This window comes from Rattus rattus, chromosome 2 (assembly GCF_011064425.1).
Source record: "Rattus rattus isolate New Zealand chromosome 2, Rrattus_CSIRO_v1, whole genome shotgun sequence".
Lineage (NCBI taxonomy): Eukaryota > Metazoa > Chordata > Mammalia > Rodentia > Muridae > Rattus > Rattus rattus.
The window spans coordinates 38,026,989-38,048,060 of NC_046155.1; the positions used below are offsets into that span (position 1 = coordinate 38,026,989).

At 40.2% G+C, this 21,072-nt stretch overlaps 1 protein-coding gene across 1 annotated transcript; it reads right to left on the bottom strand.

Annotated features, from left to right (window-relative positions):
- Positions 1–8,447: 8,447 nt before the first annotated feature.
- On the bottom strand, positions 8,448–9,455 carry LOC116893065 (extensin-like). The gene has a single exon (XM_032895024.1). The coding sequence runs from the start codon at positions 9,453–9,455 to the stop codon at positions 8,448–8,450; it is 1,008 nt and encodes a 335-aa protein (XP_032750915.1).
- Between the last annotated feature and the right edge of the window lie 11,617 nt (positions 9,456–21,072).

A 21,072-nucleotide genomic window follows, 5' to 3' on the forward strand; every position in this document is an offset into this window, starting at 1 on the left:
CTTATGCACTTTCCACTGGAGGTGGGACTCTGGTAACTGATAAAGATGTGAATTTGAGGTACCCTCATTCTCACTTTCAAACTGCCTTTACCTTGGGCAAACAGATCATTTTGCTGTTGAGGAATTTCCTTCCAGGTGGGTACAGATGTACTGCCAGGTCTTTGGTTACTCATCACCCTCAGTGTGTGAATTCGTGCCAATATTAAGATAAACATCATAAATTCACTATCCTTGTGGGAATCTTAAACAAAATGAGAGCCTGTTATTACATGAAGGAGTAAACAAAAGGCTACATTAGTGGTAAAGAATGGCTCAAGGGAACAAAGATATGAGTAATAGAATCTAAATTGGGTCAGTAGAGTAAAACCATAGTTTGCAAGGAAATGACAGGAGACATAAGCTATAAATAAGACCCTCATGTTCGAGTCTGTTCATGGCAGTTTCTTATTTTTTTGGGCTCGGCCTTTCTTCTTCTGTGATTATCAGATGCTTTATTTATTGTTTCATAATGAGTAATCCCTCTTTTGCATACTAGAAGCAGGGGGTGGGAAGAAGGGAAGAAGTACACATTTATTTTTGTGACTCAGACTGTATACCAAATTAGCTAGAAGCTCATGTCTGTTCTTTTATTCCTAGGGTCATTAATCACCACATCTCAGAGTGAACCTTCACTGCCTACTGACCCAGCACAGTCAAGAACATTATAATCTGATCCTTGCAAAGTACTTTATTTTTTTATTATGAACTATTAAATATATTATTCGTCAAGCATGAGTTCTGTAATTATGGCATTAAATAGAAATCACGTCACAAAATAATGCCTACAATATAGTTGCCAGTATGTCAAAATCAGGAGAAAAAGGAGGCTGCTCTATTTGTAGCCAATGGCACTCAGTGGGGATTTCCTTTTATGCTTTAGGTACTTCTTTGCCTTTGTTCATTTTAAAAATTTACTTTTGTCTTTACATCGCAGACTCTACCCTCACTGCCCCACAGAATCCCTCTGCCTATCCCCCTTCCCTTCTCCTCTGAGAAGGTGGGGCCCCCTACCCCTTTTCTGACATCAGGTCTCTACAGGTCTCCCACTGAGGCCAGACAGAGAAGCTCTGTTGGGGAAGGGATAGCACAGACAGGCAACAGCTTCAGAGACAGACCCTGCTCCAGATGTCAGGGGACCCACACAGAGACTGAACTGCACATTTGCTACATATTTGTCAGCGGAAGGCTTTGGTCCAGCCTGTGCATGCTCTCTGGTTGGTGACTCAGTGTCTGGGAGCTTCCAAAGATCCAGTTTAGTTGATTCTGTTGGTCTTCCTGTGGAGCTCCTGTCCCCTTTGGGCCTTCAATGCTTCCCCCAACTCTTCCATAAGAGTTCCCTACCTCTGAACCTTAGGCCTTCAGATAGTTTTGTTAGCCTTGCTTTATAGGATGCTCTGTAGACTTCTATTCTATTAAGAAAATTTTGTGAGTGCTTCCTCTGGACTGTAAAGGTTCTCCTTGCATGGTGCTTTCATTTCTTAGAGCCTACCCAAAGCATCCCTTTGTAGCAGAGTCAAAATTATCACAACCAAAGTTCTGAGGCCACGATGCTGTCAAAGCTCAGAAAATTCTCATATGTGATCATTGTATTTATGTGTACATTATCCATGTTCCAGGTACACACTACAGTTGTTACTGCACTACAGTTGTTTCTGACATACCATGAGGGACTTTTGAAAGGGAGCAGTTGGTATGTATCAGTTTGAAGCAATTGTCAATAAATCTTCTTGAGTTATGCTTTTGCATGTCTCCTTCTAAATTAAGTTTCTTCATGTCTAAGACTGTGTCTTATTTATTTTGTATTTTCTTCTAGCATTAAAGTAGTGGTGAGCATTATGAAGTTAGGGAATGCTTCAGCTAGATCCCTGCTAAAGTTGACGAACAACTTCATAGTTTAGTCCCTTTGAGGGGACATGGAAAACAGTCAGGCAATGTTGCTGGGAATCTTGAACAGTTTAACAGCCAAGTACTTGGCTCCACAGAAAATCTCAACAAATAGGACCTTTTATTATAGTCTGACAGGTGATCAGTGACTCCATATTGACTGGATTCCACATGCTCGGAGACCAGAGATCTGCTGCAGCAACTTGGTTTGTGCATTGGTACCAGGACACAAGATACATATGAACTGCCTTATCAGACATGTGTTTGTTTATTTATTAAGTGGAGGGGGTAAGGCTGTCATTGGACAGGATCCAGGTTAGGTTTTGGAGAGGGGAATTTCTCAAAGTTTGAAGAACTCTTCTTGTTTCACAGTGTAATGAATATCGAGGCCCACAAGGTACTAATCTTTAAGCTTTCTTTCCGAGAACCTATGTCAGGTCAGTGCAAGAGACAATGTGAGGTGGAGTAGTTTGACAAGCCCTTCCCACTCCATTTACTGAAACCCTTTGGTGGCAGAGCTGCATCTAATGACAGGATGTGAATTGTGACCTTGATGGACAGAACACAGCTCTTCCACCTGGAGCTCAGCACATTCTTTAGAGAAGAACTCCAGTAATTGCATGGCATATGTATGATGTTATGTAGTTGCCTTTTCAAACATAATTCAAGTTTGTGTATCTGCTTTTCACAATGATGTCATAAAGTGAGGATTCGCAGACTGTTTCTCCTATCAGATTTATATAGTGGTTTGCCATGTTAATTAGATACATTAAATATGACAACTGTTTATAGAGTATCTAGTTCTTACCTTAGCCTGTTAAAATGTCACTGTCAGACTCACAGTACTAGTGCCTACATTTTCTACAATAAAAATTGGGGCTCAGATGACTTTTCCAAAGCAATAATGTAAGTATGATTTAAACAGAATTCTTTGAGGATCGATTATATCGCTTACCTCCCTGGAGGCCTCACATTCATTAGAGTAAAAGCTTGTGGTATTACTGAAAAAATTAATTCATTAGTAGATTATTGAATGTTTGACTCCTTTAAGCATTATCTAGTCAAGAATTTAAGAGTTATTTTTAATTAAGGAAATAAAATAATTAAAAATATTCAAAGGTAAAATTATTTAGATGAGATTGGTTTCGTTCTAGATAGTATGGCCATAAACAATACAATAAGTTTAGAAAGCATTTTTACTGGGACTGGCTGGTGAAACTAGTATTTTTGTCATTTATATCATAAAATACTGAAACATATTCTAGTTAACAGAAGAGCCTGTAGACTTGTTTTTTTAGTGTTCTTTTTTAAGTGAAAATAGAATTTTTTCAAACAATACATTCTGATTACAGTTTACCTTCCCACTACTCCCTCCAGCTCCTTACCACCTACCCTTGCATGCAGATAAACCTTTCAGTGTCTGTTAGAAACAAACAAATTAGAATATGTGAAAACACCCTAACAAGAAACAATAGTGCAGAAAAATCACAAGAAATGCATACAGATGAAGACTCACATGTTTTCCCACTCACAACTCAATGTTGTTCACTCCTGTAAGCTCTCCCTTTCTCTCTCTCTCTCTCTCTCTCTCTCTCTCTCTCTCTCTCTCTCTCTCTCTCACACACACACACACACTTCTTCAAAATATTCACTGGGGAAGTTGAGTATTTATTTGCATCTTTGTTAATCTTCTACCTTGGTAATTATTTTCAGATGAATTTAACAACTTTAAAAAAAAGTCTGTTTAATTTTGAAGATAGTTACTTTTACTAGAAAGATTTCAAATGCAAGTGTAACATTTATTAAGTTAAAGATCCATTGACCAGATGATTTGATTCCAAAATCACATACTTTCAGTTAATGTGAATCTTTCAGAAACTGGAATCTTTGTATTAAGCTTTTTCTATTCATTATGGTGGAATGTCTAATTAAAAATTGGAAAGATTTTGTCCATGAAGCCTCACTTACCTTCTTCTGTTTTGCATGACATTGTTGACACAGATTCACCCAGAGACATGTAAGTGGTATTTAATTGGACCCAGTGTGGAAATCTACAACATGTGTGACATTAGGAGCTGCACTCCAATTGCTTAGAATTTTTTTTTGGTGATCATTAATATTACTGAGACCAATTTCAGCTTTATTAGCAGACACATGTATGGCTTTTCTTATGATTTCAGTTCTTGAATTGTTGAGAGAGAGAGAGAGAGAGAGAGAGAGAGAGAGAGAGAGAGAGAGAGAGAGAAGTTTTTCTTTCCATTCATTTTATTGGATATACATACAACATACTCTGCTCCCTATATCCTCCTTATACTCCTCCCAGATCCTTCCCACTTGCCATTCACTCAACTCTACATCCTCTCTCTCTCTCTCTCTCTCTCTCTCTCTCTCTCAAGCAAACAGGCGAGTAAGCAAACAAACAAAAAATACTAAGCAATCAAAATTAATGAAAAGAAAAACACAAGAAATACACACGAGCACAATCTATAAAACCACAAAACTGACTTTCTGAGGTGATAGCACTCTTGCAAACAATGGTGAACTTTCCTAAGACCCTCCAGACATTCTGTAAGAAATAGAGGAAGCCCCAACCCTATAAGGTGACACAGTACAGGAAGGACAAGGATTCTTTGTGTGTCCCAGGAAAGCGTTGCTATGACAGGAAACAGAGTGGCTATGGTGGGCAGACTAAACATGCTTTCTGCAAACACAGTTAAAACTACAAAGAAGATTGTGCGGAGACTGGAGCGCATAGAGCCCAGGGGCAGATCTCAGAGGATGCTGGCTGTTAAGAGATGGAAGCATTTGACCTGGGAGGTGACAGGAAGAGAAAGGGCCAAGCGATCCAGTTCTGAGCTGATTTTCTTATGAAGACAATCTTGATCTTTCGACAAAGGAAAACCACAAAATTGAAATCCACGTTATGCGAGCAGAAGACCAGTAGGACAAAAATTGCACAAATAAACCAATATGAGGCAAATGGATCTTTTTCATCACCAATTAAAGCTTCCAGGTCAGGAATGGGTTGCTTCTCATTGAGTTGTTGGCCAAGCGGTCCTCTGGCACCCCCTAAGCAACTCAAGCTGCTTGCCACAAACTGATGGCAATGCCCAACTTCTGAAGACACCTAGGTAGCTTATTGAACATGGGAAGCTTCAGTTAGTGCCTACCTAGATCCTTCAACCCTTCAGATTAGTGTTCAATGTACTGGGAGGTGCTCTGCGTGCTACAAAGGAGAAAGGTAAGTATCAAACCAACTTCCAAACTCTTTGATCTACAATGACGACATGCTGCAAGATTTACTAGTGGATCAGCAGAGGGTCTATGGTTAAACCAAATGCTATTGTTCTACTAAAGGGGCACACCCATAAAATGACTCCTAAAACAGATGTTTGCTATTGATATTAGTAATTACCATATTAATAGAACAATTTGCACAAAGCCCAATGAGTCTCAGGCTGCTGTTGAAGAGAAGTGCTTTGAGGGTATCTTTTGTTTATTTCTACACAATTTCTTTGATATTTGACAAAGGCTTAATTAAGAAGGGAATGCAAAGTTCTTGGATTTTTTTTTTTTTTTTTTGGATACAGACTTCTCTGTCATATTCTCTAAATTTTGGCAACAAAGTGAAATCCAATACAGAACCAGGCTGATGAACAAGCAGAAGCCACAAACGTCAGCATATACTTAAATGACGATGCCTGGAATTTACTATAACAGGTGTTGCCGGCCAACAATGCTAAGCACATGGTCATAGTTTTCTTTTGTTACAGCAGTATAAAAACAATCACTGAAGTATATAAGACATCTGGAAACTGTGATTAAGATATATACCTAGGTTATTTAGCTTTTATAAAAATTTCAAGCTTTATATATACAGTCATTATAAAAAGAAAATGTGCTTTTTAAAGAAACAATAAAGTAATAATTACAAAAAATAGACATTACCGAAAAGCAAAATAGGAACACTTAAATATGCTTAGTCTGTTAAGCCTGAGAATATTTCATTATAATTAAAATAATAGTCATGCAAACAAGAATAATAGCACAATAGTACCAGACTCTATTACGAGAAGAATGATCGGTTATAAACAATTTTATTGTTAACAATAAAGAATAAAATTAAACTACATCTTGTTCAACAATCTAGAAAAAGTAAAAATTGAGCTAAAGAAAAAAAAAGAAGAATTTGGATCAAGCAAAAATAATCCATCAGTAGGATTAGTGTGAAGAGGAATTAAGGGCCCATTCTAGCAATATAATAATATACACATAATATGAATAAGAAATAGAAAATAAGTAGAAATAGTAAATCAATTTAAAAATTGAATAATAGCTAAGTGGGAAAGCCTTGGTAGAACAGTTTGTGTTGAAAACATCATGAATTATAAAATTCTTCATAAACATAAATGTATAAAAGCAAATGAACATGTTGAGTTTATATATTATCAAGTGCTCTTCATTGATTAAAATCCATTTGGACCATTTTACTGGCTAGCTCTTTATGCTATTCTTAAACTATAAAACCATTCCTGTTTGCACAGGAATATTCAATTTATAGCATATTTACTTCCCAATTAGAAAACACTAGGGAGAAATGTAACCCTTTGTCTGTAATAATCTAAAAAAAATGATATATAAAACAGTCTCTGACTCTGGCCAAATATGTCATATCTCTACTGAGAAAAGAGGTTACTGAGAGCCAAGAGATATTGACTTTCTTTTTAAAAGATGCAAATTTCTCCTAAAGTAAGCCCGAGAGTCTTAAAGGAGAAGCTGCTGCCTCGCTGTCTTCAGGGAGAGGAGCAGGGCAGTTATGGAAGATGCTGCTGTCCCTGCACTAACAAACTCAGAAAATCAAAGAATCGCGGCTGAAAGATGACACTGTGCCTTTGTCAGAGTCTCGAAGATCCTCCATAGAGATGTGATGCCCAGGGTGAGGCACGATGACCTGATGAAAGGAAAGAACTCGTTGCACGCTGTCACAGAAAGCTCACAAAACAACAAATTGGTAAGCATGCCATCTTTTTATAAACTAGAGTGGTTTTCTAAGTTCAATACTAACTCATTTAATTTCCATAATAGCCCATAACACAGTTATTTCTGCAAGTGAAAACAGACAGGCAGACAGATGAGTGTGAACATGCACACACACACACACACACACACACACACACACACACACACACACCATACACATGACATAAAAGAGAGACTCGTCAGGAAGGGAGGAGAAGAGAGAATTGTAAGTTGAATGTAATGAAAATACATCACCTACATGCATGAAAATTAAAAGAATAAATTAAAAATATATTGAAAAATCAGATACAGAATTAAAAATGCCAGGACAAAGTCAAGAAGGAGCTTGTAGTTGGCACTGTTGGGATTGAATCCCAACGAGTAAATTCAGAAGCTGAATTTTTTAACTACCAACTTCTGGATCCCCTTCCACAAAAACCACACAAGTTTCCCTTAAAACACAGAAAGATTTAGAGAGAAGGTATAGGAAATTACAGGCAAGGGGGAGGCTGAGACAGCCAGCACACACTCATTTCCTGCACAGACCATACTTGTATTTGTCCCTAATTTAGTCTTTTGGTCCCATTGGAAGGGGACTCTAAACTCCAGCGCTGTCCTAATAAGGACTCAGGGGACATGACTGTGGTTGTTTACTACATGATTTTCACAGGATGCTGTATCCTAATAGGTGGCTTAGAGTCCATGTGCCTGAGCTGCGGCTTGGTTTCTCTCTCAGGAAACTTGTTCACCTTGGCAGTAGGGTTGGAAAGCTAGCTCTTGCCTGAACCCAGTCTAGTTCATTTACGCCAGTGTGCTCCCTTTATTAGGGGAGCCGCAGATGAGAGGAACGTTAAATCTGGGTGTGTGAGTCAGAGGAGGTAACACAACCAAAAGCACAGGGAATATCAGACACACACTTGTGTGCACAGCTTCATGAGAGAGCAAGAGGTATTGGTGGGAGCTACTGGAAGCCTAGGGTGAGCCCAGTACTCAGCCAGTGGGTTCAGGAGCCTGGGAGATCTGAGACCTTTTTTAATGAACCCAGGACACTACCTAAGCAGAGTATTCAAGGTAGTGCTGTCGGATGGGTTAAGAGAAAACAGGCATTAATTTTCATAAAGCTACACCCTAACTATGTAGAAGTTGTGAACATTTTAGTCTTCTAAAAATGAGGAAGGCACAGGGAGGAGCTTATAAAAGGGGAGAATCTACAAAGTCAATTGGAAAAACTGGGAACAGGAAGAGAAGTCAAACAAAGAGGTACAGGATGAAAGGGAAAATTAAAAATAAGTAGAAAAATCTGTAAGATGCTGGGAGAGAGAGCAGATGTCTTGGAAAAAGTCTGTTAAAATCATCAAACTAAAAGTAATGAATGTGTGAAAGGTAAGAGAGGTCTAGTTGATTTTTAAAATGAGATATATATATATATATATATTACTTTAATAAGTATGAGTCCCTCCTTATCAATTTTGTTGAGTTTGGTTTGAAATCTATTTTTTCAGTTATTAATAGAAGCTGTCTATTTCCCATCTAACATTGCACCATGTGGATGGTAGGATGGTAGGACAGTAGGATGGTAGGATGGTAGGACGGTAGGACACTAGGACAGTAGGACAGTAGGACGGTAGGATGGTAGGATGGTAGGACAGTAGGATAGTAGGGACGGTGGGACGGTAGAACAGTAGGATAGTGGACGGTGGGGCCGGTGAAGAACAGTAGGAGTAGTAAGATGGGATGGTAAGACAGTGGGGACCCGGTGGGACAGTGAACAGTGGGATGGTGGGGATGGTGGGACACTGGGACAGTAGGACAGTGGGACGGTGGGATGGTGGGATGGTGGGACACTGGGACAGTGGGACAGTGGGATGGTAGAACAGTGGGATAGTAGGACGGTGAAGAGCGGCAAGACAGTGGACGGTGGGACAGTGGGACAGTGGGATGGTGGGATGGTGGGACACTGGACAGTGGGACAGGGGGCGGTGGGATGGTGGGATGGTGGGACAGTGGGACGGTGGACAGTGGGATGGTGGAACAGTGGGATGGTGGGGACGGTAAGACGGTGCAAGACAGTGGGACGGTGCAGGGACAGTGGGACGGTGGGATGGTGGGATGGTGGGACAGTGGGATGGTGGGACAGTGGGACAGCAGGACGGTGGGACGGTGGGACAGTGGGACCCGGTGGGGACCTGGTGGGACAGTGGGATGGTAGGGATGGTGGGACAGTGGGACAGTAAGACGGTGGGATGGTAGGACAGTGGGACAGTGGGACAGTGGGACAGTAGGGACGGTGGGATGGTGGGACGGTGGGGACGGTGGGGACGGTGGATGGTAGGACGGTGGGACGGTGGGATGGTGGGATGGTGGGACAGTGGACAGTAGGACAGTAGAATGGTAAGATGGTAGGACAGTAGGACGGTAGGACGGTAGGACGGTAGGACAGTAGGACAGTAGGACAGTAGAATGGTAAGATGGTAGGATGCTCTTCCTCTGGAAGAGCAGCCAGTGCTCTTCATCACTGATCCAGACTTCCAACTCCTTTCCTTTCTTTTTACATTTTAACATCTTTATTTTTTTAGTTTGAATTCATTTTTGTTTATGCTGAGATATGCATCTAAGGTCTTAAGCGCATAGTTGTGTGTTTGTGGAGATGATATAATGAATGCTGTTTCATATTTCTTCTGTTTCTTTGTTCAAGTTTGTTGCTCTCTTGGGATGAAGGTATCTTCAAATCTTCATTCCCCTCTGTCCCCATTCTTTTTGTTTATCTTATTTTATGCGAGGCCTCCTGGTGAGGTCATTTTACTAGTATTTATGTCTCCAGGTGGCTCTCAGTGACGGAAGACGATGGTTGTAAGAGATACAGTGACTTGATAGCAGTCCTGGTTACCTGCATGGTTGACATGCAGCCGGGGACACTGTACAGTTCATTATAGTTCTAATCCAGTTCAGGGACAATGGCACTAGGATCCTGTCTGGGGGAAATGTACTTTTTAGGTTCTCTCTCTCTCTCTCTCTCTCTCTCTCTCTCTCTCTCTCTCTCTCTCTCCCTCTCCTCTTTCTTTCTTTCTCCTCTCTCTTTTTGTTTAGAGCTGAGTGTTCCAATATTTAAGTAATGAAGAGAGAAGACACCATTTCAGTAATGCAGAAATGAAGAGAGAATGAGAAAGGAAACATACAAGTTAGAGATTTGAAACGTGGTAGGAAAATACTGCCTGGTAATGCACAGACAGGAGAGGAGACACAGCACAGCTCATGCTAGCATAACCTGGCACAGATATGGACAGCCTGGACGAGTCGGCTAAGAGTAGGCTGAGGCTGGACATTCCAGTAGGTCATGAGTCAGCACAGAATGGGTGCCTTGGGATCTCCTGGGAATCCCAAACCAAGTAGTGATGGAATTTATTAAATAATTATTCTGGGAAGAGTGTCACTTGTGTGTGAATCTGTATAAATAAGGCCTAGAGGTTAAAGGCCTTTGTTCAGTTGTCAGCTTGCTAATGTGTGTCTTCCTATAGTTTCCTGTGCTTGCTTCCAAATGGCCCACGTGTGCTGGTGTGTGCCCGATGCCTGCTGGCAGATGTGCTAATGACTGTTTGTTTAGTGGTCCTCACGTAGAATAAAAACGCCATGTCTTATCTGGGTATCTATGGCTCCCCCATTCTTTTCAATCTCCCATTCTCCCATGACCTTCTTCCTTTCTTAGTATCAGAAAATGAACCCCCACGGTCTCTCATAACCTTTATTCAGAGAGAGTCAAGCTAAAACGCAGCCTTTAAGTAAAGAACAAAAGTATAAATACCAAAAAAAAAGTGTAAGTAAAGTATAAATAATAAAAGAGAAATAAGCAATAAACGGAAGCCCAAGATATTGTGACTTATATTGCTTCCCGCTTGGTATGATGTGGCTTCTCTTGCTCCTTTAAGTGTCTGAGTCTTCTCAGGTGGTGGTGAGATCTGTAATTCAAACAAATTAAATCTGCGTGTCCTCCGGGGGAGAGGATTTCTGTGGAGGCTTATTCTCTGCCAGAATTCCCAGGCTGAGTTATTATCGCTTACAAAAACATTGCAGTTTCGTCCCTGGTGTTCTGTGGATTACTCTCTCCTTTTCGGGACCTTTGACGATTGAGGCTCTGAGGGGAGCAGACATGGAAGGCCTGTTGGTATGTGCGTTGTTCTCTTTTCATGCCTGTCAGAATGCTGTTGTAGGTTCCTCCACTGGCTTTCCGCAATCCCGTGTAGCTCATCCAGGCAGTGGAGGGCCGGCTACTCCGAAGCTTTAGGGTCACCTTCCAAACTCTCATACTGTACGTTCGCTGCTGCATCTACGGCTTGCCGCTTTCAGGCTTCCTCACGCCTGTATGGCCACTGGACAATGTCACTTCACATCCCTCTGCCATCCATGTAGCTAGTCCAGACAATGGCGTTTGTGTGCGTGCGTGCCTGCGTGCGTGCGTGCGTGTGTGTGTGTGTAAGAGTCATTACAAATACCTCAGGTTGAGGCTGAGGCCATAATTCTGCTTTAAACCTGCTCTGCCCCTATTATATCTTCACACACACTTGGTTTTTTTGTTGCAGCCTAGACCATTTCTCTATGGCTTCTGAGTTACCTAGCACCCGTAAAGAGCTACGGTAGAGTCTAGTCTGTCCCGAGTGGTTGTGGAAGCCATTTTGGCTTCTTTATGGAAAAAAACTCCACCCAGGCTTATTTCTGTTTTCTTTAACACCTTCTCTTAACAGAGCCTATTTTAAAATCTAATCTTCTCATCCCCATTTGATTATCATAGATGCAGCTTTTTACGTGGACATGTGATGAGCTGTTTTAAAATAATACAGATTAATAACGAGGGGACAATTCTGTCATCTGAAAGACAACTAAAAGTGAGAAATGGAAGAGAAGCAATAGTAAATCTGTGGAAAGTTCTTTAACCTTGAAAATAATCAAAGGTATAAAAATGTAGGCAATAGGCATGGTTTGTCTTCAAATGCAGTAAAACGCTAACACTAGTAGTGCTATTCAGAACTAGTAAAACTTTGTGAGGTGGTCATTCTTTATTATCAGTAAAATTACTTATGTGCTGAGACTTCCAGAAATTTTGGAACTAGATAAACTGCCTTTAAGCTATAGTTACAGGGTGACTTAGCAATCCTTCTCTGGGGGATATTTTCCGAGGAAATTATTGGCTAATAAATGTTCAGCAAGGACATAACTTAAAACTTTTATTTTGGTCATTTAATTGCAAAAAGGAAGAGTACCTAAGATATTTACGATTTCTCATAAAAATAAGAAAACCATGTGGAGGGCTGAGTCTATTACCCCTGTAAAAGACTGGGTTTTGTATCTAGGTGGCAAGATTTCATTAGTTTTCCAATTTGATGTTTTCTAATCTCTTCTGTGATCATGTGCTTTATGGACCGTGAGTTATGCTCATATGGGGCATAAATACATCATGCAGAGAGAGTCCCACAAACATTCCTCATTCTCTTTGATCTCAAGTGCCAATCAAAATGCTTAGGACAAACTCCTGACTTCCAACCACAATGCAATGGCAGCTGTATTTGAGAGACAATTAGATTGTCTTTATTCTTCCTTGTATGTGTTTTTCCGTAATTTTTATAATTTTTGAAACAATTATTTTCTTTTGTATTAAACAAACAAGCAAACATAGAGGGTCAAAATTAGAGGAAGAAAACAAAGAAACGTTTGTCTTATGAACCGAGTTAGATTTGCTGTCCCTCTTGCTAGTTCATTAGTCAGCAGCTTTGTGAGTGACCCTCGTCGGCGCTTCAATGAGGTTGCGTCATTTTCCTGTCCATGCTTTCTATCCTTGGAGAAAAATACGTAAATTAAGACCAAAACCTAAGAAGTAGAGTTTAAAACAGGCCTGTCTCACAGTATAATGCTCCCAACCTTTCCTGGCTTCAGACCGTCTTCCACAGCAGAGGTTATGCGCCTTGTCATGGTTTCCACTTCCACACCTTGATGTTGAAGTGATTAAATGAACAAAAGCCACGGACTGTTTGCAAGAGAATAAGGTTTGAAATGAACTCCACATTTTTCATCCACCGCATTGTTCTGAAGTTTTAATGCTGCCTATTTATCTTACTGTTTTCTTAAAAGTGATGTATGCTTATTATTTTAAAAGCTGCAAAAATAGAGAAAAATGAGGGAAGTGAAAATTATATTAAATTATAAAACAGGAGTATATCCATTGTTAACAACTGGAGAGCATCACTCTGCGGATTCGTATAAAGACAAAGTGGGAAGAACAAAAGCAGACGGTATAAGAGGCACCACATTCGTCCATATTCAGTAGTTTTTGCAGTATCGTGTTTTTCTTTAAACCAAAGGAAAAAAATGAAACAATTATAACTTTCAGGTTCAAATTAATATTTGCATCAGCAAAACATTCCACAGGTCCTTAAAAGTTAAGAACAAAAAAGTTAAGGCAAAACTTAAAAGGTTAAATCCATGCATATTTTTTGTTTTGTTTTGTTTTGTTTTTCTTCTGGAGCTGAGGACCGAACCCAGGGCCTTGTGCTTGCTAGGCAAGCGCTCTACCACTGAGATAAATCCTCAACCCCCATGCATATTTTAATATTTAATTTTTGCTTAAAAACTCATCGTCTTCTCTGAGAGTTCTGAGTTGAATTGAAGAAAACTGATGTAGCATTAGCCATAGGGATTGACATATTGATTGATGTTTAGAATAAAATAAAACTGCTGTGGCTGAGAGACATGTTCATCAGCACGCATCATCAGTTCTGGATTCTAATCCTTCTGTTCCTGTAATTTACAAGGGTCATCAGTTAGCAACTCATTGGTTCCAGATCATGTGTGACAATTATCAAGACTGACCTTAGAATGTCAGAGATGGCTTACACTAATTTTCCAAAGCAAAACAACAGACAAAACAAGAACCCTAAACAATAAGAAACAAAGAAACCTACCCTCAGCCCTTATTCTATTTCAGTCCCTCAAGATTTGCGAGCAATCTAGATAAGTGCTGGTATCTCCCAGCATAGTTCTGTCACATTCTAGATAGATATGGATTCTCAAGTAATTTATGCCCAGGTCTAAAATCTGACAGCAGGTAGGTTGCTAGAGAAATACTACTAGCCTACATTAATTGATGGTTTCCATGTGAGAGAACTGAAGAACTGTCTGCTAGTTTTTTCTTTATTAATTTATTTATTCACTTTACATCCCTTTTCCCCTCTTCTCCCAGTCCCACCTTCACAAACATCTTTCCCATTACCCACTCCTCTTCCCTGAGGAGAAGAGGAAGTCCCCCATCAGAACCAATCTGCCTTGACATATCAAGTTGCAGCAGGACTAAGTGAATCCTCTCTCACTCAGTTCCACCAAGGCAGCCCAGCTAGGGGAAAGGGATCCTAAGGTAGGCAACAGAGTCAGAAACAGCCCCTGCTCTAATTGTTAGGGGACCCACATGAAGACCAAGCTGCACATCTGCTACAAAGGAATGTGTAGGGGGTCTACGTTCAGCCTCTGCATGACGTTTGGTTGGTGGTTCAATCTCTGTGAGTTGCCATGGGCCCAGGTGAGTCGACTTTGTAGGTCTTCTTGTGCTGTCCTTGACTTCTCTGACTCCTTCAATCCTATCCCCTCTCTTCCTCAGGACTCCTCATGCTCTGCCCAAGGCATGGTTGTAAGTCTCTGCATCTGTTTCCATCAGCCGCTGAATGAAACCTCTCAGGAGACAATTATTCTAGGCTCTTACTGTCCAACTATTCCATGAAGTAGAAACAGAAGAAACATTGCCAAACTCATTCTATGAGGTCACAGCACTGTGATACCTAAACCACATAAAGACTCAACAAAGAAATTTTCAAAACAACTTCTCTCATGAACATTGATGCAATGTAATCCACCATATAAGAAACAAAAACCCGCATGATCATTTCATTAGATACTGAAAAGGTCTTTGACAAAATTCAACACCCCTTCATCTTAAAAGTCTTGGAGAGATCAGATACAAGCACACCTAAACATAATAAAGGTAATATACAGCAAGTCAATAACAAACATCAAATTAAGTGGAGAGAAACTTAACGCAATTCTACTAAAATCAGGAACAAGACAAGGCTGCCCATTCTCTCCATATCTATTCAACATAGTACCTGAAGTTCTACAGAGATCAAAGGGATGCAAATTGGAAAGGAAGAAGTAAACGAATCACTATTTGCAAATAATATGATCATATACACTAGTGACCTCAGACATTCTACCAGAGAATTCCTACAACTGATAAATACATTCATCGAAGTGGCTGGATACAAAATTAACTAAAAGACAATCACTAGTACTTCTTTATGTAAATGATGAACAGGATGAAAATTAATTTAGGGAAACAACACCCTTTATGATATCCACAAGTAATATAAAATTCTTTGGTGTAACTCTAACCAAGCAAGGGAAAGACCTCTATGACAAAAACTTCAAGTCACCGAAGAAATACATTCAGGAAAATAGGAGACAATGGAAAGATTGCCCGTGCTCATGAGTTGGTGGTGGTTTCTAATGTTAATACTTTTATATAGACATACCATTCATTGCTTGTGGTAATGTTAAGGTTTTACTGGTTCATCTCAAAAGGGTGGATATGCTTGTCTTCTACGTTCCAATAATGAAAACACTGGTATCCAGTTGTTTGCAACTGTCCTTCACCGAAATGCTCTTAACTATCTCCCTTTGATGTTGTAGTAGTTCCCGGAGATGGAGTGTCATCATTATTGATTGAAGCAGGACACAAAAGCCCTATGTCATGCCTGATTTTGGGCAGTTTGGAGTCACTACAGGTATGGAGGTTTCTGGAAATCTGAGTGAGTTTCAGTCAGTGAAAGATGGAAGGGCAGCTTCACCTTTCGCCCACGGTTCTCATCATCAGTTTATCCCAGGCAAAGCTCTTGGATTCAGTCCTCATATTTCTTCTGCATAAAATATAGGATGACCTTCATAAAGACAGCCAGAAGGACAGGACACATGCTAGGTAAATTGTGTGTGTGTGTGTATGTGTGTGTGTGTGTGTGTGTGTGTGTCTGTGTGTGTGAAGCTACTCTTTATTTGATTTAAGGATTGTCATTGATTTCTTCTATTTGGTGCATTTCAAGTGCCAGCTTAAAAAAAGTTAGTGCTGATGGTAGATAGGAATTATAATTTATGACCTCTGCTCTGGATTTCTTCCCAAGCCAACCACAGATAAGGACTTAGCATGAATTCACAATTACATACCCATGTGTCTCGGTGGCCGCTGAACCACAGGAAGTAATGACAGGCAACTTTAAGTTCTGAATTCTCTTAATAATGTGCCACGAGGCTTTCCCTTAAGTGATTAGCTAGTATATTCTTCTACGATTTCATTCTCCTTCCTTAACTTAGATGCTCTTTCTCTAAAAGCCATTAGGTTATCATCTAGAGGACACAGTGGTACCCTGTGCTGGGGGGCACCCACTAGGGGAGTGCCATGGGTCTCTGTTTCACATGGCCAAATTCCAAGCAAGTTGTTTGTTCAGGTGGGTTCCCTTTTGGCTGCACATGAGCATAGCCTTTAGCTTTATGTTTTCTGGGTTGTTATACATCATGGCAACTCTGCACCCTTTCCTAAAGCATAGTGTATATTGTAGTTTAACAAAGCACGCAGCAGGTTTCTGAGCATACACAACAACACAAAGGAAGAATGGATAACTTTTTTATTGGATATTTTTATTTACATTTCAAACGTTAACGCCTTTCCCAGTGTCCTGTCCATAAACCCACATCCCATCCTCCCTCCCCCACTTCTATAGGGTTATTCCCCCACCCAATTACTCACTCCTCCCACCTCCTCGCTCTGACTTTCCCCTACACTGGGGCATTGATCCTTGGCAGGACCAAGGGCTTCTCCTCCCATTAATGCCCAACAAGGCCATCCTCCGCTACATATAGAGCTGGAGCCATGGGTCTGTCCATGTGTATTCTTTGGATGGTTGTTTAGTCCTTGGGAGCTCTGGTTGGTTGATATTGTTGTTCTTATGGGTTTTCAAACACCTTCAGCTCCTTCAATCCTTTAACTCCTCCACTGGGGACCCCATTCTCAGTTCAATGCTTGACTGCGAGCATCCGCCTCTGTATCTGTCTGCCTCTGTATTTGTCATGCTCTGGCGGAGCCTCTCAGAAGACAGCTATATCAGGCTCTTGTCACCATGCACTTCTTGGTTTCATCAATATTGCTTGGGTTTGGCGGCTTTGTGTATATGGGCTGGATCCCCAGGTGTGGCAGTCTCTGGATGGCCTTTCCTTCAGTCTCTGCTCCAAACTTTGTCTCCTTATTTCCTCCTATGAATGTTTTTGTTCCCCAGTCTAAGAAGGACTGAAGCATCTGCACTTTGGTTGTCCTTCTTCTTGAGCTTCATGTGGTCTGTGGATTGTATCTTGGGTAATCTGAGCTTTGGGGCTACTATCCACTTATCAGTGAGTGCACACCATGTGCTCTTAACCGCTGACCCATCTCTCCAGCCTTTTACTTTTTTTTTTTTTTTCTCATCATCAGAAGCTGCTTAAAATCATGCAGTCACTCCTGGAATGTGGATATCACTCTGTAAATTGTCAAAGCCATGACCTCAGTTATTTTCCTGTTACACCCAGACACACCTCAAAAATTTCATTGTGGTTCCTAATTTTGTTCATTGTTGATATGATGGATTACACCTATTCCCTACCACCTTGAGCTTTTTGTTAAACAGGTCCAGTCAGGATGCATGAACACAGAGTAAAGGATTGCTTCATGGTATTTCTCTACAGTAGTTCATAATGGAAATTTACAAAACTCATAGGCTTCACTGAATATATTTGAAACCACTATTCTCCTTAACAGTACATAGGGGGTTTCAAAAGCCTTTAACAAACATGCAAATGAGGCTTTGTGTGTAGCTGTAGGAAGCTACACTTTAACCAAGCTGTTTTCTAGTTCTAATTAAATCCTAATTAGAAGTCATAATTCTGCTGAGCTATGAAAAGCTTACTATGGTTGTTTAAAACCCATGGGTGTTGGGACAATAACAAAGTTGTTCCACCTGCGTGTGAAAAGTCTATAGAAAGATTCCCTATGTGTTGTGGCAATCACAACAAGCCTTGTTTCATAAAAGTCTTTCTATACGCTATTAAGGCTGTCCCTCTTGCTATAGCTTAAATGCCTTCATGAAAACTCAAATAAAATTGAATCCTTGTTGCGCAAGCTCAAGAAGCAGCAACAGGTGGGACCTTTGAGAGGCGCCTGGGTTAGTGGATTAATCAGTTACTGGGGAAAGGCTTTGTTAAAAACATGTGCTCTCATTGGGTAGCATCCTCTATCTACCCATGTACTGTCCTATGCTATTGGTACACGACAGAGTCTCCCTACTTAGAGGGCTGTCACTTACTGTTGGCACCTTGGACTTCTTGGCCTCTCTGCTGTTACCATTTCGATATATAACCTTGACTTTTCTCATATCCTTGCCTCTTTCCATGGCTTAAAATGGCTGCCATCAGAAGGTATCACCGATCGGAAGTGACGCAACCAATTTGCCAAGAGCATTCATTTCTCTTGCATACATCACCACTCTTACACGTGGGCTACAAACACCACCCATCCAGTGAACTTGTTTCTCTGCTGACTTTCTACTCATGCCATTTTCCAGTTGCACTGTCTTTCCCAAACTGCAGTCACTTGTCATAGTTAAGGTAGTGTCATTGGCTCAGGGTGAACTCTGCATAGAGATGGTGCTATGTTTGAGGCTCACCTTGCCCTGCTATTCCCATGGTTCATTGAACCTCACTAAATGCTTATTCTTAGAGTCTGCAGATTCAAAAAACAAATAAAGGAAATGGAAGAAGTCATATGTTTATGGCCATCCATAAGAAAAATTGAATGAAATGAAAATTCTCTTATGGATATAGCTCTCACTATTTTAAGCTTCTATAGACTTTCCCAGAGTATAAAGCAGTAGTCATAGAACTTGAGAAATGTGGTTTCCCTCTAAAGGGTCAGCTGCAATTGGGTTATCTTGCCTATATCCCCCATCCAAATACATCCAGGAATGTGCCTTAGTTCAGCCCATGTTTTTCTTATTCATTTCAGAAAAGAATGTGCATAAGAAATGGAGAAAACCTTAGAAAGAATCTGTAAAATGCTATGGGTTTGGGTTGAAATTTTGTCTGAGGGACTAGGTGTAGGCTCCAAGTTACATTGTTATCAAAGCTCAGAGATCTTATGATTGAGTACATCAATCTTGCCTACAGGAAGGATAGATGCCACCAGAGAAAGGGTTGTAACAACACCAAAACCTGTGTATTTTCTAGGACATAGGTGTGTTGGGTGTTTTATGAAAAGCAGTGTTTCTAGTTTGTCTTTAAATACTAGTATGAAAAAAATTTCTGTTTATCACGTACTCTGGATCCATTTGCTTGGCACTGGAATTCAATGAAATTATTTCCATAAGGAGAGTCATGTGACCAGCTGTGAGGCACGGGTCAGCTTCAAACATCTCTGGTGTCTGATCGCAAGTGATGGACTAGTTTCTAGCTGTCAAGGCCTGATTCTTTATTCTATTCTTTCTTTTCCTTAAAATGGAAGAGTAGCACAGCACATACAAAGTCTTTCTGTAGTTTGTGTGTCCCCCTCCCCCATGTTGAACCCTATTCATAGAGATCACATAGAAACAGGGATACATCACTAGAATCTGGGTAGCTGTCCTCTCCTGCTTTTCCTATGGACATTCAGCCTCCCCTAATCTGAGTATTACTTGGCCAGTATCAGAGAATGGTCACTGTAGATGTCCTTAAGACTCTTGGCACCAGGGCTTCTTGTTTTGGGATATTACCCTTGGTGCTAAATTTTCTTCTTCCTGCTTATATTCCAAACTACCAAACTTCATATAAATTTTAAGACACAAGAGTCTTAAAAAAACCCACAAATGTCAGCAAACCTACTATTTAACATAAAAGATTGACAACCCAAATTGCCCACCCACAACAAACCCTCATCAGGTTGCCTATGATACTCAGAAAAAACATTTGAATTTGATATTTCTTTCTTATACATTTACTTATAGTCTATACATATGTATGTATATCAGGAAGTGGCATGTCTTGCTGCTTTGAATGACTTTAAATTTCCTATGAAGAACTTTATATATATTCCTCAATTTCCATCTTTTGTTCAAAGTTACTGTGAAGTTCACTGGTGACAATGCATACAGGTCTTGTTCATCTGTTTTCTTCTTGTGTACAAATTCCTTTTTACGAATATATTGTAACTTGACACATTTTCTTCCATTGGGTATTATGATTGTTAGAAGTTTATTTTGTTGTTACAAAAATATTGCTATGAATATTTTTATGTATATTCCATTGTACAGGTGGGTGAGATTCTCTAGGATTTTTATGTAGGAGGGCAAATTCTGAGTCATACTCTATGTGTGTCTGCAACTTTAATTTAATCATAGTATTTCTCTCACCCACTAGCAGCATGAGAAAGTTCCCAGTCTCCATATTCTTTCAGTGTTCAAAAATTTGGTGATATGACAGGTGAAATGATGTTGTTTTAAATTTTCATTATATTTTCCTGTTTACTATGCTTCATTTGTATTTTCTATTGGCTATGAAGTCATGAACCATTTCATGTGAATTTGCCATTCCCCTGATGTGGGTTATATGAGTGGGCTGCTCTAGAATTTGCTTTGTTTCTCTGTTTTCTTGATGCCCTGCTATTGGATGGTATCATTGCTTACATGTGTTGCACACACATGTTGTTGTATGAGTGGCTGTGTCTTCTTGTAAGCTGTGGGTTATCTCTCTATGCTTTATGGCATACTTGATGGAAAGGAAGTTCTAGTAGAACCATATTATTTTTTGGGTGCTGGATAAGGAACACCCCCATAACAGAGTGGCTTAAAGCAATAACACAGTTCTTAATGCTACCCAAGGTTCTAGAAGGTAGCAATTTTAGGAAAGCCAGGTTAGCTGTTTCCAGCTCAGACTTTCTCAAGGAACTGCAATGGTGTAGTGAAGAATGGAACAGAACAAAGGCAGTTGGGCGTACTTTCACCACTTACACTCAGGAGTTCTACCCAAAATAACTCTGTAGGGACTTGTTTC

What these genes read in the sequence shown, in the direction of transcription:
- LOC116893065 (XM_032895024.1), bottom strand. Translation starts at nt 9,455, where the DNA reads ATGAAGAGCACTGGCTGCTCTTCCAGAGGAAGAGCATCCTACCATCTT.